At 34.3% G+C, this 27245-nt stretch overlaps 1 protein-coding gene across 4 annotated transcripts in view; it reads left to right on the top strand.

Moving 5' to 3' along the window:
• The window catches only part of HOMER1 (homer scaffold protein 1), a 147543-nt gene that overhangs the window by 46109 nt on the left and 74189 nt on the right, over positions 1-27245 (top strand). For all 4 annotated transcript variants that reach the window (XM_074201365.1, XM_074201366.1, XM_074201368.1 and 1 more), the window contains exons 2-3: positions 12197-12353; positions 19338-19469. In XM_074201365.1, coding sequence (XP_074057466.1) covers positions 12197-12353; positions 19338-19469 — 289 coding nt within the window. The remainder of the gene's footprint in view (positions 1-12196; positions 12354-19337; positions 19470-27245) is intronic.

The raw sequence follows: 27245 nt of genomic DNA, 5'->3' as shown, positions 1-27245 counted from the left end.
TACAAGGGCAGAAATTAGGGAAGTTGTTGAAAAGATTTAGGAGGAAAGACAATCTAATGAGATTATCTTTTAACAGCTCACTCAAAATGAGTAGATAGGTCTTCTTATCAGTCACTGCCAATGAACTCAGGAGCCCACACTTTGTAAATTGTTCCATATAATTTAGCAGACCTTAAAGAGCTATATATAAAACATACTAGCTATTATTATTAATTTTAAATAAAAGACTGGATGATCAAATCTTTGCAATAGAAAAATTATTTTAGTGAAGTAATGAGGGTAGATTATATATAGCAGTTAGAAGGGACATAAACACTCGCTTAGATGGAGATTAAAATCCAAGCAAGAGTTGATAAGAATATGAACAAAGTCAATGGTATTGTGACTGGAGAGAAAGGGAAATTTGTGAAGGGAAATTGTGAAGTTAAGCTTGGATTTGACTGCTCATAGGTTATGGTGAAGGACAAGTATCAAGAATGTCATTGCTGTCACTGACACTAGCATTTTTTTTTTTTTAAGGATTTTTCAAGGCAAATGGGGTTAAGTGGCTTGCCGAAGGCCACACAGCTAGGTAATTATTAAGTGTCTGAGGCTGGATTTGAACTCAGGTTACTCCTGACTCCAGGGCCGGTGCTCTATCCACTAGGCCACTTAGCCACCCCATGACACTAGCATTCTTACTAAGAGAAATGGGAAAATTAAAAGAAGGATCATACTAAAATGACTTCAATTTTGGAGCTATGAAGATCCCAAAAAGAACTTAACATATGAAAATTTCAATTAAATTAAATAATTGAATAGTTTCTAATTATACATATAATTTTATAACCTGTGTATTAGAGCTTACAACACAAAAATTCTAATTTCTGTGGAGTTGCATAAATTTGACATTATACCGGGTATTCCAAAAGTTTTAGTGGAGTTTTAAGTTTTAATGGTTTTAATTTTCATTAAGATTCTTGGAATGCCCTGGAAAAATCATAGCATTTAATAGTTTTTCTTGTTGATCTTTCTTACATACTTTTTTTATTTTTATAAGGTAAAATTAAAGCTGATAGATTTGAATTTTTAATATTTATGAGTGTATATTCCATTTTAAATCAAAACAATTTTATTTAAACTTATTTTTAATTTTAAAAATCTCATTGAAAATTTTTGAGGAAAAAAGGTGACTAGCATGTATAGAAATATTTTTAGAAATAAAATATTTGGTTATTTGTGTCAAAGAAATAAACTACTCCTACAAACTCCCCCTTACCCTGAGCAAATAATAAGGGGCAACTAATTTTAAATGGTCTTTAATATCATGTATATAATTTATATCAAATTTTTATTATGAAACTGGTTAAATCATACATTAGGGAACCTAAAGATACCTAAATGTTTAACCTCTGCCATTCCTGACTGTTCAATAGTATGGTACAAATTACCAGTTATTTAGACATGTCTCTGTACTTCTCATACTTGAGTGGAGAAGTTATATAAATAGATACATAGTCAGACCTTCAATTATGCATTAAAATATTTCTCTTAAAATTAATCCATTCTTACAGCCTTAAATGTGATGATTTAATGTTTTTTAAAACTCATTCATTTCCATAATTGCTCTTTGGTTTCTGTGTACAGGAATGTACAGAATACATCCTCTCAGATATGGATACATATGTTCCATTGAAGTATTTATACTCCTATTGAGCTTGACATCACTAGATGGCGATATGTGCCAGGCTGGTACAATAAGGTAGAGTTGGTAGCCAAGTTACTCTAGAGAAAGTGGATATTTCTAGGGAATTCTCTGATCTTTGTTACTAATCAAGTCCTTATTAAACCAAGCATGTAACAATTTGCTAGATAATTTATAAGCCTACTTCTGGGCACTTGATTGAAACCTGCCTTTTCCCTTGGAGATGATTATCTTTTAGCCATTCTTTTCTAAAGCCCCTCCTCCGAACAGAGATAGGAGAGGAAGAAGAAGAAGAAGAAGAGGAAGCATGATCCTTATTCTTCACACCCCTTGCTCTGTACTAGCAACTTGATCATGCAAGGTGCGGTGGAAAGAGGATAAAATTTTGAGTTGTTGGATAGGGGTTTGAATCCCAGCTTTCCAAATTTCAATTTCTGTGGGCCTCATTTTTCTCATTTGAATAGGTGACCCCTAAGATCTTTTCTAGATAAAAATGTATAACTAACTAGCCCTGTCAACTTCTTTGAAGTTCACATCTTCCATTTCTCTCTCATCTTTACAGGTCAAAATTACTTCCAGCTATCTACCTCCACATGAATTTTACAACTTCCTTAATACTTTCAACACTTGACTCTTCTTAATACTAAATCTTTCCCCCAAATTAACAAGCATTTTTCCTCTATTCTACTTCCCATCCATTCAAGGACAGCACAATTCTTTTAAAATATGAGTAGTCAGGCAAAACAAAGTCCCATGTTGACCATAATCTCATTCTGTATCTTGAGTCTATCATCTTTTTGTCAGGAGACTGGTATGGCAGTTGGAAATGTATAACAAGGTTAGTAATATTTGTTGTCATCTGCATTATATACTTCGGTTCAACTAGCCTTTTTCCTTTCTTTTAAATAAAATTGAAGATTTTGTTGTTGCCAACCAGATTTGTAACCTTTCCAGTATCTCATTCTGTCTGACCTAAAGTAAGACATTGAGAAGGAACACTTAGAGACCAAGATGCAAGAAGTAATGGGCAGGAGAGTGACTTAATTTAATTCCTCTGACCATAGACATTTTTGCATTATTCAATTTTTATTTCTAGGTCTTAATGGTTAGCAAGTGTCCCATTCTTTAAAAATTTATATACATTGTATTCCTTTCTGCTAATAAAGAGGTTTAGTTTAGAATTGACTTGGCAGCCTGAGATATTATAAATGTGTAATGTCTGTGTGTGTGTGTGTATATACCATTATGTATACACATGTATAAATATAAATGTGTGTATACCTGCACTTTATATGTGTGTATACATATGTATTTGGATACACACACACACACACACACACACACACTTTTGCATCTGAAATCTGTATTTTGTTTTTGTTTTTTGACTAGGCTCACCTAATTCCTTTTTTTTAATTGTTCAGTAATCCATAGTAAAATAATAGGAGTACACCAAAAACAGAAAAAAAGTGGGGAGAATCAAATGATTCTTAAATATTATGATCTTACAGAACCCCCCTTAAATTTCATATCTGTAAACTCTTAGAGGAAATATTACAGGGGATTTCTCTTGTACCATCTTGGTAACTGGTACTGGTTGATATGTATCTTAGTTAAGTCTGTTTCTTGTAATTTGAGAAACAAAAGATTGGAAGGCAAGCCAAATGATTCATTTCAAAGAGGTTTCTCTATATAGTAGTGTAAATAATTTTTGGATTCCTTTTTTGGGTAAAACTTATCTGTTTGCCTTTAAATGGTGTATGGAAAAATTATTAGGCTTTTAAATGTGATCATCTAGAGATGAAATTGAATGAGATTTTTAGTGATTTCATTGAAATATATGCTTAAATAATATTTACATTTTGAGAAGTGCATATTTTTGAGAAAATGCATATTTTTGTCATAGGAAATAAAATCTAAATTTTACATGAAATCATAAAATTAACTTATGAATCCAGGATTTCTGTGTGATCCTGTGCTACCAACATTTTCATCAATGACTTGGGCAGAGGCTTGGATTTCATTCTTATCAAACTTTCAAATAGCACAAAGCTAGGAGGGATAAATAACATGCTAGATCATAGAGCCAGCTCCCAAGAGTCTTAACAGTTTAGAGGTTTCCACTGAATTTATTAAAACTGAAATTTATTAGGGCTAAGTACAAAATCTTAAAATTGGATAAAAAATTAGCTCTACAGATATAAGATGGGTGAAATATGACTACACAGCACATTGTCTGAAAACTATCTCAGCACTGTAGGTGCAGTGTGAGTTAATATTGTATACGTTGCCAAAAAAGTTAATGTGCTCATAAATTACACTTAGAGGATGTGGTGCCCAGATCTAGGTTTGTGATAGTTCCATTGCATTCTTTTTTTTTTTATTTATTTTTTATTCTCATTTTGTACAAATGTTTTTTTACATTAATAAAATATTCTTGTTTACAAGTAAACAAAATATCCCCCCCCCCCCCCCATGAATATAGATTAAGACTTGCTTGGGCGAAAAAAGTAAAGGGGAGAGGAAAAAAATTTAAAAAAAAATAGTAATAATTTTAGGTATGGCCAGGTGGTGCAGTGGACGAAGCACCAGCCCTGGAGCCACGAGCACCCGAGCCCATATCCAGCCTCGTAAACCCAACATTCACCCAGCCATGTGACATGCAAGCCACCTGATCCCCACTGCCCTACAAAAACCAAAAAGAAGACAAAAAAAGGACCCAAAATAAAATAAAATAGTAATAATAGTAGGGGTGGCTGGGTGGCAGACAGAGCATTAGTCCTTGAGCCAGGAGCACCTGGGTCCAGATCCGGCCCCAGACACCCAAAGATCACCCTGCTATATGGCTCCAGGCAGGCCACCCAGCCCCACTTGCCCTGCACTCTCCCCTAAGTAATAACAACAAAAAATGTGCTTGAGTCTTTGTTCCAACACCAACAACTCTGTCACGTGGATCACATTCTTTATGATAAGTCCATCACAAAAGTTACTTCCATATTTTTTCAACATTGCCATTGCTGATCGCAACTCCCTCCTTTCTTATTTAACACTACCATGTACTATATTTTCTCTCTCCTTTCACTCTAACTCTGCTGTAGGGTCGCTGAGTGGCACAGCAGACAGATCCCTGGTCCTGGGGCCAAGAGGCCCTGAGCCCCCATACCACCCCTTAGGCCCAGAATCCACCTGGCCCTATGGTCCTGGGCAGGCCTTCCAATCCCAGCCCCTTGCAAGAAGTAAAAAAAGAAAATGTGTTATATCTGACCACTCTCCCCCCATGGTCCAGCCTCTCCTCCATCACTCACATCCCCCCTTCCCCCGTCCCCCCTCTCTCATTCTTACTCCAGATGTCTATACCCCATTGAGTATATTTGCTGTTTCCTCTCCTAGCCACCTCTGATGAGAGCAAAGGTTTCCTCATTCCCCCTTGCCTCCCCCCTTCCATATCATTGCAATAGCTCATTGTAATAAAAAAAAATCTTATTATGTGAAATATCTTGGACTATTCCCCCTTTCCTTTTTCTTTCTCCCATTCCATTTCCCTTTTTTCCTATTGACTCCATTTTTACACCATATTTTATCTTCAAATTCAGCTTTCTTCTGTGCTTCAACTGTAAAAGCTCCCTCTACTTGCTCTATTAATTGAGAAGGTTCATATGAATATTATCATTATCATTTTTCTATACATGCAATTTATCCTCATTAAGTCCCTCATATTTCCCCCCTCTCCTCCAATCTCCATGCTTCACCTGAGTCCTGTATCTGAAGATGAAACCTTCTGTTCAGCTCTGGCCATTCCAAAAGGAACATTTGAAATTCCCCTGGTTCATGGAAAGTCCATCTTTTTCCCTGGAAGAGGACATTCAGCCTTGCTGGGTAGTTCATTCTTGGCTGCATTCTAAGCTCTTGCCTTCCGGTATATTGTATTCCAAGCCTTATGAGCTTCCAATGTAGTTGCTGCTAAGTCCTGTGTGATCCTGACTGCAGCTCCACGATATTTAAACTGTGTCCTTTTGGCTGCTTGTAATATTTTCTCTTTGACTTGGGAGTTCTGGAACTTGGCTATAATATTCCTAGGGGTTGGATTTTTGGGATCTCTTTCTGGGGGGGGGGGGATTAGTGGATTCTCTCCATTTCTATTTTGCCCTCTGCTTCTAGAATATTAGGACAATTTTCCTGTAGTAATTCTTTGAAAATGATGTCAAGGCTATTTTCCTGATCATGACTTTCAGGTATTCCAATAATTTTTAAATTATCTTTCCTAAGTCTGTTTTCCATATCAGTTGTTTTTTCAATGAGATACTTCACATTTTCTTCTAATTTTTATTTTTTTTTTGGTTTTGAAGTATTGATTTCTGATTTCTTGTAAATTCATCAACCTCCCTGAATTCTATTCTTTGTCTGAAGGATTTGTTCTCCTCAGAGAGTTTTCTTATCTCTTTTTCCATCTGGCCAATTTTGCTTTTTAAAGCATTCTTCTCCTCAGTAACTTTTTGAACTGTTTTATCCATTTGACCTAAGCTGGTTTTTAGCATGCTATTTTCTTCAGCATTTTTTTGGATTTCCTTGACTAAGCTGCTGACTTCATTTTCATGTTTTTCCTGCATCTCTCTCCTTTCTTTTCCCAGTTTTTCTTCCAGCTCCCTCATTTGATTTTCAAAGTCTTTTTTGAGCTCTGTCATAGCCTGAGCCCAATTTCTGTTTTTCTTGGAGTCTTTAGATGCAGGAGCTTGTGCTTCCTCATCTTCAGACTGAGTTATTTTGATCCTTCTTGGGCTCATTTGCAAAATATTTCTCAATAGTTTTCCTCTTATTTCTCTGCTTGCTCATTTTTCCAGCCTGGGCTTGGTTTTGGGGTGCTTCCTGAGCTTTTGGGACACTCCCACAAGGGTCTCGGTGTGTGAGGCTCTGTCCTCCCTCCTGGTCTGTGAATGACCATATGTGCCCCCCTCTGCCACGGGGCCAAGGTGGGGTGGGGGGGCTCTGTTGTTCTATGGGAGGGCCTAGACTGCAATCAGGATCTGAATGTGGTCAGAGCCCCAGAGTCCTGTTCCAGGGGCAGAGGACAGAGATGGGCAGTCTCTCTCTCTCTCTTCACTCCCCTCCCTCAGCTCAATGGGCTCTCATGCCCTGGAGGCTCTTGCTTAAGGGCTCCGCCTGCTTCTGTTTCCTGGTCTGGGCTGCAGAAAGACCAAGCTGCTAGCTGTGTGCCCTGAGGGCTGGGCTCCACATGCTCGCTCGTCCCCTGCTGTTCCCCCACTTTGTGCAGGTGCTTCCCCGGGGTGCAGCTCAGGAGACTCCCCCGCTGCTCCCAGCGCCCTAGGGCTTCCTCCGGGAGGCTGAAGTTCTTTTGCTCTGGCGGGCTGCCCCTCTGACCCTGGGGAACAGAGCCTTTCTGCTCTTTTCCAGGTTACCTTGAGCAGGAGAACTGCCTCACTGGGTCCTTTTTTGGGTTCTGTCTCTCGAAACTTTAGTTAAGAGTCCTTAGCTTATGAGTTTTATCCCAGAGCTCCTAAGACTTGATCCCTTCATGTGGCCATCTTGGCTCCACCCCCCAGTTCCATTGCATTCTACTCTGATCAGGACAACTCTGAAGTATTGTGTTTACTCTTAGGTTCTAAAATTTTTGGAAGAATATTGACAAATAGTAAGGCTGCAAGTATGATGAAGATGTTCAATTTCATGGCCTTTAGCGGCTAAAAAAAAATTGGCACACCTTAGTCCTTTCTGGGACTAAGAAGAGAAATCATAACTGGGACTTGATAGAAGTTTTAAAGTTTTTGAAGTACTATTATGAAGTATTGAACTTGTCTTTGATCCCAAAGAACAAAACTGGGAACAGTGGGTGAACTCATTCTGAAACTTTCACCACGAAAAGAATCTTCAGCAGGCAGAATAAGCCATTTGGCAAGTATGAGGTCAAAGGGAATTCTTGCTGAACTGGGGATTGATTGCAGTGACTTCTTAAGTTCCTTCCAACTCTGATTCTGTGATTGATTATAGCAGAGCTTCCATCTCAGTACAGAGACAGTTACTGTCAAGTAGTTGGTAAAGAATACAAATTAGACCTCTGTAAGTTGTGTATCTTGACTTGAAAGTTTGGGGGTTTTTTTCCCCTTTTTGGGTATTTCTCTATTTTTTTTAATCTCGAAAAGAATACAAATATGTTATGATTTGGTCATGGTTTTATTTAATAAATTTATAGCTTTACTTCATTTGACTTCAACTTTAATGCCAATCATTAAACATTGAACTAGCATAAACTATAAATAATCAGCAAAGAAAATGTCAAAGATTAGTCTTATTAATAAGTATATATAATTGAGTGCTAGTTGGTCTGATCACATAAAATAGTGTTAATTTTCACAATTAGAATAATTTTGACCAGAAAAAAGAAAGTAAAAATTTTAGAACAGAAGGATTCCAGGCATAGTTTATTGGAGCATAGATCTAGAACTGAAAGGGGTCCCAGAGACTGATTTTATTTCAGCTTTTAGATGAAAAAAACAGACCCAGTGAGGTAAAATCATTTACCCCCAGTCACACAGGGAGAAAGTAAGAAGTAGAATTTGAACCCAGATGCTATGATTCCAGAGCCTATATGTGTGTTCTTTCTAACATACCAAGTTTCCTCTCCCTAGTTTATCAGTAGTTTCTTGTACTACCTTTTAAAAATCAAATTTGTAGGCAGGGCTGTTAAAAGAATGTCTAAACAATGCTATGGAAGATTAAAGGAGGTATTGAAAAGAAGTTCAGAGTCATTATTTTCCCTGATATTAATTGGCAAAGGGTTTCCATAAGGAAAAAATGTTACAAGAGGTTCACTACAAAAATCTATCAAGATTTTGATGGATCTTTTCTCTACTGTTGTCCCAAAACACCCCTTTAAAGCTGAATGTAAAAAGAGCACAGTATACCCTTGCTGTAATTCCAATCAGTTTTAGTATAAATGTATTTACAGTGTGCTAAATGATGAAAGTAGTTTTGCGCACTGATTGTATGAAAGTGCTTTTGAGTGATGTGAAGTATGTTCCATACATTCTAGTCAATGGTGGTGGGGGGATGGGGAGAGTTGGGGAATAGGAGGTGTTGGACAGCTGTACTGGACCTGGAGTCTGGAAGTCCTGAGTTCAAAATGGCCTCAAGCATTTACTAGATGTATGATCCTGTGAAAGTTATTTAACCTGTTTACTTCTGGTTCCTCTATTAGTATTTACTTTCCAGAGTTCTTATGAAGTGGACTTCATGGTGCCTGATATATATGTATGTATGTATACATATATATATGTATATTAGACAATTAATAAATCCTTATTTTCTTCTTTTTTATTCTGTTTAGATTTAATTATATTATGAATCTGAAATAATCTGACTAGAGATTATTTAAAGAAGGCAGACAATATTTGGGAAAATAAACTTTTTAATTAGTAATGTGAAATTTTAGCATCACAACATTTCTTTCTCAAAAGTCCTACTCTGATATTTCATTGTGGCATGGAGTTTTCAAAGGTTATGCCCACTGAGACATGTCCTTTTATGCCTCAAAGACCAGTTATGAATCTTTTCTAGATTTTATATGTCTTTTGTTCAACAGTCTAGCTAAGTGAGGAAGGACTCATTAGATAGATGTTTTGGCCACAATAATTCCTGAATACCATTCACTAACTTATAGAGAGATTTTTATTTTTGAAGGGTGTAGGGTATAGGAGAACAAGAACATAAAGAGTACATAAGAAAGACATAATAATCTGGCCTCAGACACTAATTACCTAGCTGTGTGGCCTTGGGCAAGCCACTTAACCCCATTTGCCTGGCAAAAAAAAAAACCCTAAAAAAAAATTTAAGAAAAAGAAAGACATAATAAATAATCATAATGGTAGTAATGAAATGAATTCACCTATAAAGTTAAGGAAATTAGAATCCAACATGTTCTTCCTCCCCCCCCTTTTTAAATAAGAAACATACCTGAAATATTAAGATTCACACAGTTAAAGCGAAGGGCTGAAGCTGAATTTATTATGACTGATGAATATTAAAAAAAAAAGTAGGGGGTGACAATTATTTCAGACAAGGTAACAATAAAAATAGACATGGCTAAAAGACAATGCAAGTAGAGATTGCATTATCCTTAAAGGAATAAGTAGATTATGAAAAAATTTCAATATTTCATTTAGATATATGGATATGTAAATATATACTTACATAGCTGTAACTATATGTGTATATAAATATACACTTATATAACTATATATATTAAGTGAATGACATCTAAATAGTGAAAGGAAAAACTAATGTAGTTAAATGACTTGACTAGGGGTCCTATGGCCAGTATAGTCAGAGGTAGAATTTGAACCCAGACCTTCCTGGTTCTAAAGCAGGTTTTATATCCACTATTCTACACTTCCTCTCAGTAAAAGAAGAAAATTAAAATGTGTGTGTGTGTGTGTGTGTGTGTGTGTGTGTGTGTGTGTGTAGAAAGTATCACCTATATCCTGATAATGACAATTAAGTTCACACTGTAAATATAAAGGGAAATGATATTTACTTTCTGCTTTGTGTTCGGCAATTAAATCCTTCAAAACAGATTCTCCTCCCTGAAAAATATTTTTGAAGCTTTAGAACTAAAAATTTGAGAGAATTACTGAAGAAAAGAGTATGTATTCAAATTATCTTCCTTCCCTACCCCCACTTCCTTAATGAAAAATCCCTATGTGACATTTTTGAAGGTTGAAGCAAGTAAGAAAATGTGGAATATTCAATAACCTAAAATGAAAGATATTTGCCTAAAAATTGAACTTGTTAATCTGTTTTAACTCTTTCCTTTTTCATTCCCATACAACTACTTGCATTTCTTTATCCATTTATAGATTTTTCAAAACATTTAATATTACCAATATAAAATACTCTCCTTAAGGCCTTTAGAAAGGAAAACTATTATGCATAGCAAATAAAAACAGTTTTAGATTTCAGAAAAAGATATCTTAAAGTTGTTATTTAAGAGAAACAAGTGTTGAGCTCAGATTTTGAAAAATTAACATTCTAGAGCTTTTTTTTGAATAAAAGGTAATATGTCACAAATAAAATTAAATCTTTTTATAATATAATTTTTAAAATGTAGTTTTATGTGTTTATCTCAAAAATAAAATTTAACAAAACTAGATTACATTTGTCAAAGTGCAGAAGAATTTTTAAATCCAACTTGTCCATCCTCTCTAGGGGATTCCTTTGAATAGTTTTATTTCATATTTGAAAAAAAATGTATTTAATTGATTTCTCTCTTTTTAAATATCACCATCACATCCCAGTGACACCTGTTTCCACCCCACTCCACCCCCCCAAAAAAACTTCATTTGGAACAAATTAAGCATACAAATGAATATCTTAACCATATCTAACAATATACCTCTCATTTTGCATTTGTAATCTATGATCTCTGCCAAGTGAAGAGGGATGTACTTCATTGCTAATCTACTGAGGCGTGAATGATATTACATGGTTTGTTTTGTTTTTATTTTGTTCTGAAAGGAGTACTGAGAAAGTGAAACTTTTTATTTATGTTATTTAATTGAGGCAGTGAAAGTTTGGTGGAAAGAACTTGGGATTTAAACCTAGAAGAATCCTTCTTGTAACTTTTGGTATTATTCGAGGAGAGTTAATCCCAGTTTCTGTTTCTGTAAATGTGGGTATGGAATAATTATATGATTTCTTCCATCTGTGGATACCATGATTCTAATAAATCATGCATATGATTAATGCTTGAGAAGTGCTAATTAGTTTTTAAGCTTTTTCATGAGCATAACTCTGAGTGAATAAAATATGTATCCTGTAGTCACTAAGGGTTAGCCAAATCATAATTTAACTAGTTTAATTGTTTCAAATTGCAATTCATATGTTGGCAATCAGAATATTAAAGTTTAATGAAAAAGATTTAGCATGTGAATTCTGTTCTTTTTCATCAAGTGATATACTTGTATTAAAAATAATAATTAGTACTAAGAATGTTAGTAGATAAAAACAGTTAAAATTTATGGAGTATTTTTAAGATTGACAAAGCACTTTATATGCTATTCCATTTGATCCTCACCACAATTCTATGAGATGGATGATACTAGTACCCTCACTTCACAGACAAAAACTAAAGCCACAAAAAGTTCAAGTGATTTGCCTAGGTATCACAAAAATAGCCAGTATTTGAGGACAGAATTTGAATTCAGATCTTCTTGACACCAAGTTCAGTATTCTGAGCCTGGAAATGAGGAAGTAGGCTATTATATGCATGTATTTAGCTATATTTTAAGAACCAATATTTAAATGTCTTTAGAGTACATTACCTTATACTGTCAGATGACTTCATTGGTGACCTTTTTCTCTTGAGATTATATTTTATGTGTGCAATACTAAATTGCACTAATCCCCCATGGGATTTTTTAAAAAAGATTTGGGGATATATTATGCTGTGCTTCTTTTCACTACTGCTTCTAATCAGATTGATTATTGTTACTTTCTGTCCCTCAGGGAACAGCCCATCTTCAGCACTCGAGCTCATGTCTTCCAGATCGACCCAAATACAAAGAAAAACTGGGTTCCCACCAGCAAGCATGCAGTTACAGTATCCTACTTCTATGACAGCACAAGAAATGTGTATAGAATAATCAGTTTAGATGGATCAAAGGTTAGTTCTTTTTTTCTTTTAAATATTTCTTTATTGTTCTTAATGCTATAATATCAAACATTTATTTTTAAGTATTAAAAAAGTATTTAAGTAGTTACATTATTTTAAATACTGAAATTTTTAATAATATTATGACCACTGATTCTTTAGATAATAAAAAAGTTTTTCTAAATTAGTTTGGTCAGTATACTGACTAAAGATGATTTATTTCAGATAAACTTCCAGAGTTCATATAGGAACCTATAAGAATCCTAGATTATCCCAGAGTCTGTATTAATATTTGACATGTCTCATGTCTGAAACATAAACATATTCTGTTTAATTTTGATCAAATTCTCTATCATTGAGAATATTAAAGTTTATGTCATTTATATTAGATATGTGTGATAGATCTGAATATCAAATTTGCAAAATAACATTATATAAAATTTGTGGGAAAGTATTCCTCAGTGAGGCTTTATGAGATTATTCCAGTTTAGAGTAATAGGTTGTTGTGGCAAAGCACACTGGGATTAACAGTAAAAAGAATGGATAGGAATCCTAACCAGTATGACCCTGGGAAAATCATTACCCATGAATCTTGGTTTCCTAATCTTTTAAATAAAGGAATTGGACTAAGGATTTTCCAGTTTGAAATCCTGTAATCTATTACACCATTCTCTCCTCTTCTAACTTCATAATGTTCCTTCTTTGCATCATTCTTCTGTCATTTAATCATATCGACTTCTGGTCATTTCTTCATGACTATCTTTATTGTTTAATTTTCATATTGTATTAAATGCCTTGTCACTTAAATTAGATTGTAAACTTCTTAAGGACAGGAAGTTTGAAAGTCCTCTTTATGCTTCCCAGTAACTTGAACACATTAAATGAGCATGTATATTTTTATTAATTGATTTGACTTCAATTTTCCTTTATTAGAAAGATTCATGGCCATTGGCAAAATGGTTTGGAGATAGTTACTGGGAAGGTTTATACATCACTCTCCTTGTTCTTTATTCTATATGCTTTCTCTTGAGTGGAATACACACAGACTTGGGATATAGAACAGGTTGCTTTGTAGTAATATGTACCTAGTTTCTTGGGGCAGCTAATAATGTTTGTCTTTCATTCCCAAGAAGATTGACATCAGGGAAGTGATGCCATGACAAGGACATGAATTGGATTTGAGTGAAGGGATGCTGTGCTAAGTCTGTAGTTATATTTACTTAGCTTCTTGGGGCAGCTGGATGGTTCATGGATAGAGTGCTGAGCCTGGAGTCTTATCTTCCTGACTTCAAATTCAGCCTCACACTTTGCTGTGTGACCCTGGACAAGTCACTTAACCCTGTTTGCCTCAGTTTCCTCATCTGTCAGATGAGCTTTTCAAATGAGAAGAAAGAAATGGCAGGTCACTCCAGTATCTATCCATTGGGTCACCTATCTGCCCTTTTCCTATTTAGTATCAGTTAATCTGATAACTTCTTGTGATAACCAGGGCTTTGATATCCTTTTAAAAAAAATTTAATAGTTGATTCAGCTGTTTTTCTATTGTATATACTATTCTTTTTGTTAGTCTCTAAATAGATATTATGAACTAAATGTCCCTTTTTTAGTTCTAAACCTGTGAACATACTGCAGAACACTGCAGCAATGACTGCAGTTTTTAAACAGACATTGCAATTTATTTCTTTTATAAGAATGTTTAAGCTATCTTTCTTTGTTAAGCACCTGATAGAGTGATGAAAATCTCCTCAGAATGCCCATGTGTCAAAAACATAATCTGATTCTTCTTACTACAGGCCTTTTACTTCACTGTGAATCTAATCTTTGCTTTAAGGCCTTCTAGTAAGGTTGTAAAAATGTCAATTTGTTTAAATGCCACAATTGGCATAATATACATCTATCTATAATATTGCAGTATTTCCAAATTTATTGCTTAGAGCAAAGAATAGCTGGATAGGAAAATGGAAAAGGCATGTATATATTTTTAAGTTCAAATATGAGGACATTTAAGAATTCAATAAAAGTGTATTCATGTGAGCCTCCATATAGCCAAAATTTCCTTCAAGGTTAAAAGAAACTTTGAGTCAGTTATGCTGGGTTACAAAAAGATCAAAAATAAAGATTGTATGAAATTTCTAATACTTTACAACCACTCTGCTTCTTGTTAGAATTTCTGCCCTTTCCATTTCTACTCTTGAGAAGAGAAAAAAAATGCTTTCTTCACCCTGCCTCCAAAAAGAACATTTGTAGACTAAGGGGTGATGACTGGAAACAGTGATATTAAAATATAGTCACTTTGGTTGCCTAGGGAAAGGGATTCAGTGATGCTCCATTTTGAGAGACAATAAGATATTAGTGGAAGGGGCACTGGATTTACAGTTGGAACATCTTAGTTCAGAGATGCATTTGACAAAATTTAACTGTACCTCAGCTTTGTCATCTGTAAAGTGAAGAATTTGGATCAAATGACCCTTGAGTTTCCCCCATCTGTAAATCAGTGATTCTTTAAATAGAAAGCACAACAAAAATAGACTCTTAGAAGACTTAAGATCAAAGACAATATTGAAAAGAACTAAAAACAGGACAGATCTAGGTAGAATAGTTTTGTCTAGAACCCTGAAAGCATCCAATATGGCACTGGAAATCTGCTGGGAAGCCAGTGACTTTTCAAAACCATTCAGCTGGGGACTGACTAGTTTTGAAAAGGTACATATCTTGGCTTTTTCAACTTGTGCCTCTCCATTCCATCTATTCTCCTGGGTAGGAGTAAGAAAGATCTTAGTCTCTTGCAGATCTTAGTCCCTCCTAGGAGAAGAGAATCATGATGCCATGTCTTAACCTAAGGAGTTTTGTGAGAGGTAAGTGACAAAAGATGTCAGTCAATAAAGATAAAAGAGCAACATGAGTCCACCCCCCCCATCATCAGTATTTTTCATTAAGCTATTTTGAGAGATTATGTATATTATAGAACTTAAATCCTCTTATTTCACATCTGATCCTTTCCCTGCCATTACTAAACTGAGAATGAGCTATCAAAATGAGCCTTTGTCAATAACATTCTTTGCATAGTTAATAATTGAGAAAAGTGCACAAAAACTTTCAATTCTCTTGACCTTAAAATAGTGATATTTGAGAATATGCTTGAAACCTCAAGGAAGTTAACTATAATGGAGTGAAGTAAGCTCCAAACCCCTGCAAAGTGAATTTGGTTAAAGTTATCAAAGCCATGGTCTTGCCCAAGGAATTTCTAGAGAAGATACAAGAGACACCAATCTCTGTAGAGAAGAGAGATGAAGGCCTATGCAATATTTATTTATTTTACATTTTTTCTTGTATCATTTTCCCTGTTAAACGAACAGCATAACAACATAAAATTGTAAGCATTTTTCTTTTCATTAAACATGTGTGCTTACGGTAGTGTTCTGAGGTTCCCTCTGAGTATTTCAAAACAAATAATAAATACATAGAATGATAGAAGCATTGAAAAACTATCCAGATTTCTTATTTATTCATTTGCTTAAATTCTTTCCAATTCTCTAAGCCATTGCTGAGAATAGACCATAATTTCCCCCAAACAGAACAGATACAATGCCCCAGCCCAAATGAACATAAGGTGGCTGATTCATAACCTTCCTAGGGTTGGAAAGTAATTAAATGTTTTGATTTAAAAGACTTTCTTCTTATTACCACAGGCTAGAATAAACAAAGACCCTGTTTAAGTTAAAGGGGTTTAATTAAGGCAAAGTAAGTGATAATACCCTTTTATTCATTTTAGACCAGTGATTTCATTATTGGAAGGGAATTTCAAATGAGGAAACTTCTTCCTAACCGTGTGGTTTTGCAACTGATAGTCTTACAAAGTTACCTGGAAAACTGGGGATTACGTGACTTACTAAGGGTCATTAATTCTAAAACTAGTTTGTGTCAAAGGAAGATTTGAGCCATGTTCCTCAGAGTTTGATCCTGGATCTCTCTCCACTATCCAGTGACTTGAAAATATGATTTGTTTTTAATATTCTTCAATTTAGGTAATCTCCCTGAAGCTAAGTATTTTAAGATTACAGCTATCAGGGGCAGCTAGGTGGGGCAATGGATAGAACACTGGCCCTGGAGTCTGGAGGACCTGAGTTCAAATTCGGCCTCAGACACTTAATAATTACCTGTCTGTGTGACCTTGGACAAATTAATTAACCCCATTGCCTTGCCAAAAAAACACAAAACAAAAAAAAAGAGTATAGCTACCACATTTATATTTTCAGAAAAAAGTATTCTATTACCCTTAGACTATAACAAAATCTGAAACTTTTCTGACTCTCCTTCTGATGTGTTTGATGCTGTTGATCTCTTAACTTCATCTATTCACTGATGATAAATGATGCTCCTAAGTATTTATTGGTAAAGATTTTTGGAGCTCTAGTTAAAAATAAGACTGACCTGAATGATACTATTAGAAAATTCTTTATTTTCTTCATGGAAGTTAAATGTATGTTGAATTTTAAAGAAGAGATTTTAGAATTGAGAGCTCAAAATAAGACTTTAAATTGTGGAAGAAAGTGAATCTCTAAGTTAGGTGTGGGGTTCCCTGGTATCATAGAACCTTCCTGTGCTAGAAGGAACTCGCCTGGATCCTTTCCTTAGTTAGCTGGGTGACCTTCTATCTGTAAGTCATTTCACTTTTTTGATTCATCAGATTTCATCTATAACATTGAACAGTTGGTCAAGATATGACCTCTAAGATCCTTTCTGTTATTAGACAAACTAGAAAATAAATGTCCTACAAAGGTCCTATGAAATTTGTAATAAACTATCATTTTCTTAATAAAGTTTGTGTTTGAGATGTGTACAATTAAATATTTACATACAAATATATTTGTAATACACACATTGGATAAAAATGAACTTTAAATATTTAATGTTTTGATATTTTCAATCTATGTTGAAATTTCCAATCTCTTATTTTTTTAAAATACTTATAAATGTTTTAATGTCATTTGCTAGGTTCTTACCTAAAGAATGAGAAGACAATAATGCTTAGTTATCTAGGTGCTCTCTCCATATATGAAGTCATCAAGCATTTACTACATATTATTTTGTATTTTATTAGTATCCATAAAACTGAGAGAAAACCTTTATTTTTGTACTTTATTAGTATACATAAAACTGATAGAAAACCTTTTACTCTGTAGTGTTGTGTATGGATGCATACATATATATAACTACATAACTTTGTTCTTTAGTATCACTCTCAAAATTCTTACTCTTTCATAGTCAAATGTAAATCAGGCCTATATCAAGGGACTGTTGAAGTCAGTTTCCACAAGATTATGAACATTTATACTGTGGAAATTGGCAAGCAATCCAGAACAGGGCTTAATTAATTGTTTTATTGATGAAGAAAATGTTAATAACCATATTAATCTTTTTAATTACATGTAAAAACAATTTTTAACACTTGTCTTTTTAAAATTTTGAGTTTCAAATTTTCTTTCTCCCTCCTACCCCTCCATCTTCACTGAGAAGGCAAGCAGTCTGATATATGTTATATATGTGTAATCATAAAATACATTTCCATATTGGTATTTTATGGAAAAAAACTCAAAACCCACCCTCCTCCAACAAAATAAGAGAAAAATAGTATGCTTCAATCTGCATTCAGATTCCATCAGTTTTTTCTCTGAAGGCAGATGACATTTTTTATCATGAGTCTTTGGAATTGTCTTGGATCTTTGTGTATTGCTGAAAATAGCTAAATCATTCATGGTGGTTCACCATACTTAATATTGCTGTTACTGTGTGCACTGTTCTCCTGATTCTGCCTACTTCACTCTGCTTCAATTCATGAAAGTCTTTCTAGATTTTTCTCAACTCATTAGGGATGATTAATCTTCAGAATGTATCATGCATGCATTTTTTTTCCCCCTTGGAAAGTTGGTTAATAAGCACTTAGTGTTGCACTGCTGATTTTCCCTATTATTCATTAATTCAGTGTACATTTTCATGGATATTAGATAATTGACTGAAAATGGTTGAATTCTATATATTTAAAGGACTAGAATAAGATCTCTTACATTCAGCTTAGTTACATTAATCTTGGTTCTTATAGGTTATCATTCAGTTACTTGGTTACCACAGGAATATGAATTTTCTATAAAATTATATTGCTAGGGGTGGCTAGGGGGTTCAGTGGATAGAGCACTGGCTCTGGAGTCAGGAGTACCTGAGTACAAATCCAGCCTCAGATATTTAATAATTACCTAGTTGTGTGGCCTTGGGCAAGCCACTTAACCCCATTTGCCTTGCCAAAAAACTTTAAAAAAAAACTATATTGCTAAGCAGAATTATAGAGTTTTTTGTTTAGTGAAATTTTTTTAATAATACATTCTGGAAAATAAAGGTATATTTCCTTTTTTTCAAGCAATAAATAAAGGAAAATAATTAAACAGCATATTAAGGGATTGCTTTAATTTTTATTCTGATTCATTTAGCTCAGTTTTTTGGAATATAGTGATAATGAGCTTGTGGGTTTGATCCTCCATATGGTCCAGTTATCTTCCCAAAGAAATACTCCTACAGATTTTACCCTTAACCCCAGCAGCTGTCTTAAAAATACATGCAGTTGAATACAAGAGGAATGAGTGAGGGTGTGTGCAGAGTTTGTTGGAACTAGTCACTGCTGTGGAAAGCTCTAAGTGCTTATGCTACTAATGTTGGATGAATGGTATCATTTTGTGTATATAAGACAAAGAACAAAATCCGTTTTTGTTCATCATCCTCACCATTACTTTCTCCTTTTTTGTTTTAAAATTTAATCTTGTTTTAGTTACTCTACTTTGTCAGATTAAACCTTCAGAAGGGAAAGGAGAAGGTGAGACACTTTAAAATTGGCCTGTTATAAAAATCATTGAAATAATTGAAGGGAAAGAAAGTGTAATTAGTAATTAAAAGGCCTTGTGCTTATGTGTTTTCTTTTTTTCCATATAATTTCATTTTATTTTTCAGGCAATAATAAATAGCACCATCACTCCTAACATGACATTCACTAAGACATCTCAGAAGTTTGGCCAGTGGGCAGACAGCAGAGCAAATACTGTATATGGTTTGGGATTCTCCTCTGAGCATCATCTTACAAAAGTAAGTTAAATCATTTGCCTAAGTGAAATTCTGTTTATTTCAGTCATTAGAAGATTTAAATAATATTAATTTTAATATTAAATGTTAATACATTTATTAATATTGATAGGACTCCCAAAGTATCTTTGTTTTCTGCATCTTGTAATAAATTTAATATTAATATTAATAAATTTAATATACTAGATACCCTAGAATTAGGACCCTCAAAATATTTACCTTTGTTTTTTTATCTGGTAATAAATTTAATAATTTTGGGGCATCCAATAGTTAAACCAGAGGATTATAAGATCACTCAACCAGCAAGAATATATCAGGTACCTGCCATCAGGTGCCAAACCTTTTGCTAGGAAATGGAGATACAGAGATAAAAACAAAGTAGTCGTTGTTCACCTCAAGTTTGCATACTAACAGAGAAGCACATACAATTATATAGATACAAGCTTCATATTTGTGTTTTGGGGAAAGGTAATTTGGGAAGTTCAGGAAAGCCTCATTTAGAGTATGGCACTTGAACTGGGACAACTAGGTGGCAGTCAGGAAGACTCCTTTTCCTGAGCTCAACTCTGGCCTCAGACACTTACTAGCTGTATGACCCTGTGCTATCAAAACCCTATTTGCCTCATTTCCTCATATGTGAAATGAACTGGAGAAGGAAATGGTAAACCCCTCCAGTATCTTTGACAAGAAAATTTCAAATGGAATCATGGAGGGTCAGACATGACCAGAATGACTTAATAGTAATTTGAATTGAACTTTGAAAGAAGCTTTTTCCCACAAGGCAGAAAAATGAGGAGTGAGAGCCTCCCAGGCTTGTTTAACAGCCTGGGAAAGCATACATGAAAGATAGAGCATTGTGTACAAGAAATGGCAAGTTAGTCCAGTTTAGAACATCTGAGTTGTAGAGGCATAATGTATAGCTAAAGTGGAACTGGATTGTGAAGAAGTGCTTATGTTTTATCTTAGAAGTCAGGTTCCATACCTTTTTGGGGGGACTAGTCATATAGTCTGACTTATAGTTTGGAATGACATTTTGGCAACAGTATGGAATACAGATTCAAAAGGAAAAATATTTGAAGCAGAGAGACCAATTAGGAGGTCATTGCAACAAGCTGAGGGGAAAAAATGAGGTAAGAATTTGAACTAGGGCAGTGGCCATGTGAGTGGAGGAAAGGGGATGCATTTGAGAAATATTTTGGAGAATCAACAATACATGGATATGACAAGGTGAGAGTCATCAAGAAGGAAGAATTGAGTATGATTTAGGTTCTGGATTGCTTCACCTTTAAAAGGGAAATTTGGAAGAGGTATGGGGTTTTGGGAGGAAAGATATGAAGTTCTATTTTGGCATGAGTTTGAAAAGCTTAGGGGATTTCAAGTGGAACACAACCAATATGCAATTGGTAACATAGAAACTGAGGTCAGTAGAAAGGCTAGGGGCAGAATGTAGGAGTCATATGCATAGAGAAGATTGAACCCATCAGAATTGATGAGGTCACTAAGAGAAGAGTATAAAGAGAAAAGGACCCATGAAAATCTTGAGGTATGTCCATAATTGAAGATCATAATGTACATGGACAATGGTTCATCAGAGTGTGACAGAATAATGAGACAAGTAGGAAGAGAGACTCAAAAGAGAGCAGAATTTAAGGATGAGGACTATGAAGAACACATTGGATTTGGAAATTAGATGATTGGTAACTTTAGTTTGGAGTGGGGCCAGAAGCCAGATTGCTAGAGTTTGAGAATGAGAAGAAAGGAAGGAGAGGACAAGAGTATACATAGCTGGCTATGAAAAAGAGAAATATGAAGCAGTAGTTTGAAGGGACAATATGGTCAAGTACAGAAGTAGACTGGAAGAATGGTGGGGTCAGATGAGGGTTTTTGAGGATGAGAGTGTCTTCAGCATCCTGGTAGGCAGTAGTAGGGAAGGACAGGACACAGCAGATAGAGAGAGGCTGAAGATTCGAGAGTGGCATAGATTGGGCTCAAGGATATAAAAGCAGAGAGGCTAGCCTTGCTGAAGAAAGGGGCCTCGTTTTCAACAGAGACAAAAGTAAAAGAGAAGAGACTAGGGGAAGGGTTTTGAAATGTTGAATGGAAGAGAAAAGATAGGTCATAGGCATGGCTTCCTATTTTCTCAATAAAAAAATGAGGTAAGACCCACTGTTGAGGGTGTGGTGTGTGGCATGCACAAGGAAAGAATAGAAAGCTTGGAAAGGCTATTGTAGGGAATGTATTTAGAAAGTCAGTGATAATCTTGGAGTCATAGATTTAGATCTAGAAGGGTCTTAAAGCTCATTGCCCTCATTACTTATCAAGAACTTCAGGGTGAGAGAAATAAGGTGATTTCCCCAAATCACCTATGTAGACATGGATTTAAGAGATTTGTCACATATCCAGGATTCATTTAGCCTGAATAATCATTCAGTACTATTGATCTGCAAAACACTTTCTCTGCTGGGGATTGAAAGATGTAGAGGTTATAACCCTTGCCTTTAATTCACTGTTTACCAGGAAAATGTGCTTGCCATGAACTTTGAATAGAATGACTTACATTTGATAATTCACTTTTATATTAATATTTAATATAATAATAACTCTAATAGTAGAAAATTTTCAGCATTTTTTATTGTTGTTTGATCTACTCTGTAGTTCTTTTCTGTTTCCTTCAGGTCTCTTTTCCAAACCTTTTTTTTAAATTTTCTCAAATCGTGAATTGAGCATGAATATTTCCAGCTTCATCATGGGTAATAGTGTTTTTTGTGTTTTGGTCTGAATACTGTGGATAATTTCATGGCTGTCTTATAAAAGTTACATGAAGCCTAGTGTGTTTCTTTCTTGGGATGAAATCCATAGATAGATGATCATTCTCTTCTTTTCATTTCAAACTGTCTTGTTCTCTTACCAGTTGGAGAGTTCTTCAGCAAAACTCCCTCTTATAGCCCTAAAATTAGAGTTTTTCCTGCAGTGAGGTATGTAATGTTCTTTAAAACAGCTAGATTAATAATTCAGATCATATTATTAGATTTCTGAATAAAACAGCAAAGCAATTTTTCAGTCTTCATTTATTCCCAAAGTTTCACAACAAATATCTTTGTGGGATTTGTTCCAAGGAGACACTTGCTGTTCATCTTTTAGAAAAAGGCAATTTCTCATAAACTAATTTGCTCATACCCAGCATGTGATATTCTTACCTACAATGCAACAGATGATTATTTGGATTGCTTATTATGGGAAGCAAACAGGAAGGAATTAGAAATTATGTCTTTTTGGGGAAAAAATTAAAATTCGAATGATGTCTGATCCTCAAAAGGTCTTAAAATAATTTTTAAAAAATACAGAACACCTGGAAGTTCTTTCAGAGCACATAATTCTTAAAGTATTTGAGTATAGGCTAGACTGTCTTATAAACAAAACCTTGTGATCCTCTTAATTTGGGGGTTACCACATTGTTACACTGTAGTGTCTTGTCAACGAACAGGATTGTGTTACCAAGTTGAGTTATCCCACAAGGGAGGAGCTATTACTACCCTTTTTTTTGCTGGCAGAGTTGGCCCACAAGATGATTTTTAAAAAAATAGGGCCACGTGGACATTGGAAAGCATGAAAATCTTCTGAATTCATTTAGCATAAGCTTTTATAAAGGAGTTTGATATGGAATTTTCCAAGTTTGTTTTAAGGATTTTGGGTAGTAGGCTAGAAAAATGGTAGAGCAGCAGACTGAGCAAAAATGGATCTGAGGGTAATATACATAGTAACGAAAGAATGCATGGGATGACAGGCTTGGAATCTTCATTTGTGACCCAGGAAAAGAGGATATAGGAATCTTATAGCTGAGAAAATGCTTGCTTTGTGTGCTGTGATGACCAAAAGGACCAACTAAGTCCATGGCATCATCAGGAAATGCAAGAAATAATCATCCTTTCCGTATACGAAATCGTGATGCATCCGTGCTTATCATATTCTCTACTTTCACATCTTAAGAAAGTTGTATCAGGGGCAACTAGGTTGTGCAATGAATATAGTACTGGCTCTGGAGTCAGGAGGACCTGAGTTCAAATCCAACCTCAGACTTAATATTTACTTATCTGTGTGATCTTGGGTAAACAAACAAAAAAAAAAGATATAGCAAAGCTAGATAAAGTCCAAAGAGCCACAAAGATTAAGGGAGGAGAGACAAAGTTGAATTGAAATGAAAGTTGAATGGGTAGTGATCAAAAGACTGTAAAATCATTCAGGGTAGAGGTGGGATTAAAATAGATTTATTTACAAAATTCTAATATATCAAAGTGAAATAACTGACTTAGATATAAATCAAAGACAGTTTGCTTTGTACTATGAAAGAAGAAAATTTTAGAAAAATTAAAATATTATTTCTTACAGTAAGCAGTAAATTTATAGAATTAATTACTCAGATTTATACTTAAACATATACATATGTGTATATGTGTTTATATAAAATATATCTTAATAAAATGATGGTAACATCATAATAGTGTTTGTCATCTTGATATTTAGGTGAATTCTTACTGAAATCAAATGGTTCATTTAGAATCCAAAGATTCAATCTGTAATTCATTAAATTGAAGCTTGCTTAAATTCCAATTAAATTCTACTTCTTTGGTTGTCAGAGGACAGAGAAAAGTAACTACTTTTTAAAACATTTTCATTTATTTTTTAGATAAACTCAAGTCAAATTAATCTAAATGTGTTAAGACAAAAGTTCTTATGTTTTTGATGTCATGACTCATTAGTATTATGTAGCTAAATACATTAAATAAAATACATAGGTAATGAAGGAAAACACTTACATTGAAATATAGTTATCAGGGATTTTTGTTTTGTTTTATTTTTTAAGAACAAATTCACTGATCCCTGATTAAGAACTACAATATTAAAATACTAAAGCTATATAGGAAAGTTTGAATCTAGACATATAAAATCAAAGTTATCAAAGCCTAGTTAGATATTAGAGATTAGAAAAATAGCAGAGAAGACTCTTCACATAAAAAGGTGATTTAAAAGATGGTCAGGCCTGTAGAACAGAGAAAATGCAAAAATTGTGCTTATGCTTAACCTTACAAATACAAGGCACCCAACTCTTTTAGTATCCCAACTGTTTTTTTCCAGAAAAGTGGCAAAGAATCTTTCTTTGATTCATTTTATTATTATATATCATATGAAGGTAGGTTGAGTTATTGTTTTAGCCTGGAGTTATTTATTTACAAGCCATAGATTCATAATTGTGGAATTATGTGGAATATATGACCTCTGAGGGGTCATTTAGTCTAACCCCCCACCCCATTTTCAGATGAGGAAAAGACAGAGACATCAGTGGATCACCCAGGGTTACATAATGGGCATCAGAAGTAGGATTTGTACCCACTTTCCAATTCCAGAGCCAGTTTTCTTTCTATTATATCACATGTAACCAATCCAACATTTTCAGTTAAGTGCCTTAACTATACCTTTTTTATATATAAGTTTTAGACTGAAAATGTAAAAACTTAAGCTTAAACTTAAAAACAACCCACCATCTAAAAAACTAAATAATTGCTGTTTAAAGATTAGCTGCATTTTGTTTTTCAAACTATTTCTAAATAGATACCAATTCATTACTGCAAACTAATTTCATTTTATAGAAGCAGCTTTTGAGAATAACAATTCAGTGAATTTCTCAAGACAGTTTATCATAATTCATTGATGGCCAGATTAACTGAGAAAACAATTCAGTTTGCAAAGACTTCTTTCATTTTCTCCTTTATTAATCATGAAATCATTTCTTTGTACATAATGCTGTTGCCCAGCAGATCTAGTCTTGTAACCATTATTCCCCTTTGACATTCCATATCTCAGGTCACTACCTTCACACAGACCATTCATTCTTCATATTCTTCAAAACTCCCAGGAAGTGCCACATGCTTTCAGGAAGCCTTTCCTAACTCCCTCCCCAATTATCTTATATATGTTTCTGTATGTACTTAATGCCTTCCCATTGGACTCCCCTGTAGATTATATGCTTCTTGGGGCCTGAGATGGTTTCATTTTTATTTTTGCTTTTCCTTTGCCTAGCACAATGGTTGGCACATAGTACACACTTATAAATCCTTGCTTTTTACATTTAGTTTTTAATTTGGACAAAAATATCCTAAATTTGGTAAAAAAAAAAAAGGTTTTGTATCAAAGAAAAATGGCAAAGAAAGATACAGAAAATTTCAATTTCTAGGTAACATTGACAAGTCATTCCATTATTCATGAAGATAATTTACTTCTTAAACATTATAGCTACCTTGCTACCTATATCTATATAATCCAGATGGAAATCTGTAATAAATACAGTATCATCAGGGCAACCAGGTGCCGCAATGGATAGAGCACACCAGCTCTGGAGTCAGGAGTACCTGAATTTAAATCTGGTCTCAGATAACTTATTAATTGCCAAGCTATGTGACCTTGGCAAGTAACTTAACCCCATTGCCTTGCAAAATAATAATAATAATAATAATAATAATAATAATAATAATAATGACAGTAATATGATGGGAGAATAGAGTGTTTAAATCATCCAGTTTCCTGTGCACTATGGGTTAACCATCTAAGCAATCAATTTTTATTGGTCAAGGTATCTACATTGTATAAAATGTAGTGTTATATCTTTGAAAATAATACAATGATACATATTCAGTGAAATAATGCAACTATCAACCACAGTGTCAAAATTTTGGAATAGCCCCTATAAACACACAGTTAACATTTCTCTCCTTTTAGCAAGTTGAATAGACTTGTTAGAAGTTGAGAATTGAAAAGATGTTCCCTGGGATTAAAGAAAAGCTAATATGGAATATTTAAGAGTCAAAAAAAAGTGTATATCTCACTAGACCCTGAATTTTTTTCCTTTAGTTAACTCAAAAGTAGTTATTGTTGGCTGAAAACATGTTAAATAGAAGGAAGAAAGTTTCTTAAATTATTCTTAAGTTAAATTAAATTTCTTAAGTTATTAGGAAATGGCAACTTTTCTCTTTGTGAGTACAATAGAGATGTAAGTTAAGTTTGATCTCCTGTCCATGACTCTTTCACTTCAGATCTCAAAATGGATCTGAAACATACTTAATATGTTTCCTTTTATCCCAAGATTTTATATTAAAACTTTGAGTTTTGGTCTCTCAAGCAGTCTGAGCTCTTCTTTGCTTTTGCCCTGACTTCTGGCTTCATTGGGTTAATAAGCATGTGGGTTTTGTATTCTAGGCCAGCTTCCCTCACTTTATAGATTAGTTCATTTCAGAAAAAGTCAAGTTCATCTTTTTCTATTCAAGCATTCTGGTTGCCCAAGTGCAGGTTTAGAGGGATAAGGGTTTATTAACAAGCATTTACTAAATAACTTTGTGCAAGGTATCAAAGAAAAAATTAGAAGCTAAGTTCATGTAGCTCTTTAAAATTTACAAAGTGTTTGCCTTTCAAGCTGGTGAAGTAGGTATTGCAAAGATTCTTGCCCTTATTTTTACAGATAATCGATCTGGGACCAAGAGTTTAAATGACCAATGCCATTATCAAATAGCTAATAATTGCCAGCATTCGGAAAGTTGGATTCATATCTCATACTCAGGACCAGTGTTTGTTGGGGTGTTTGAGGTTTTTTCCCCCTCCCATTCACTACGTGGTATCTTCTGTATTTCAAAGTATTTGCACAAGCCTTGTGCAAAGAATGAAAATTTACTAAAGCAGAAATTACTTAAGATCTTTTAAAGAAGGGATATTTTTTAAAATTCCTGGATTTAA

Source organism: Macrotis lagotis, chromosome X (genome assembly GCF_037893015.1).
Source record: "Macrotis lagotis isolate mMagLag1 chromosome X, bilby.v1.9.chrom.fasta, whole genome shotgun sequence".
Lineage (NCBI taxonomy): Eukaryota > Metazoa > Chordata > Mammalia > Peramelemorphia > Peramelidae > Macrotis > Macrotis lagotis.
This window is presented reverse-complemented; position numbering and strand designations above follow the sequence as displayed.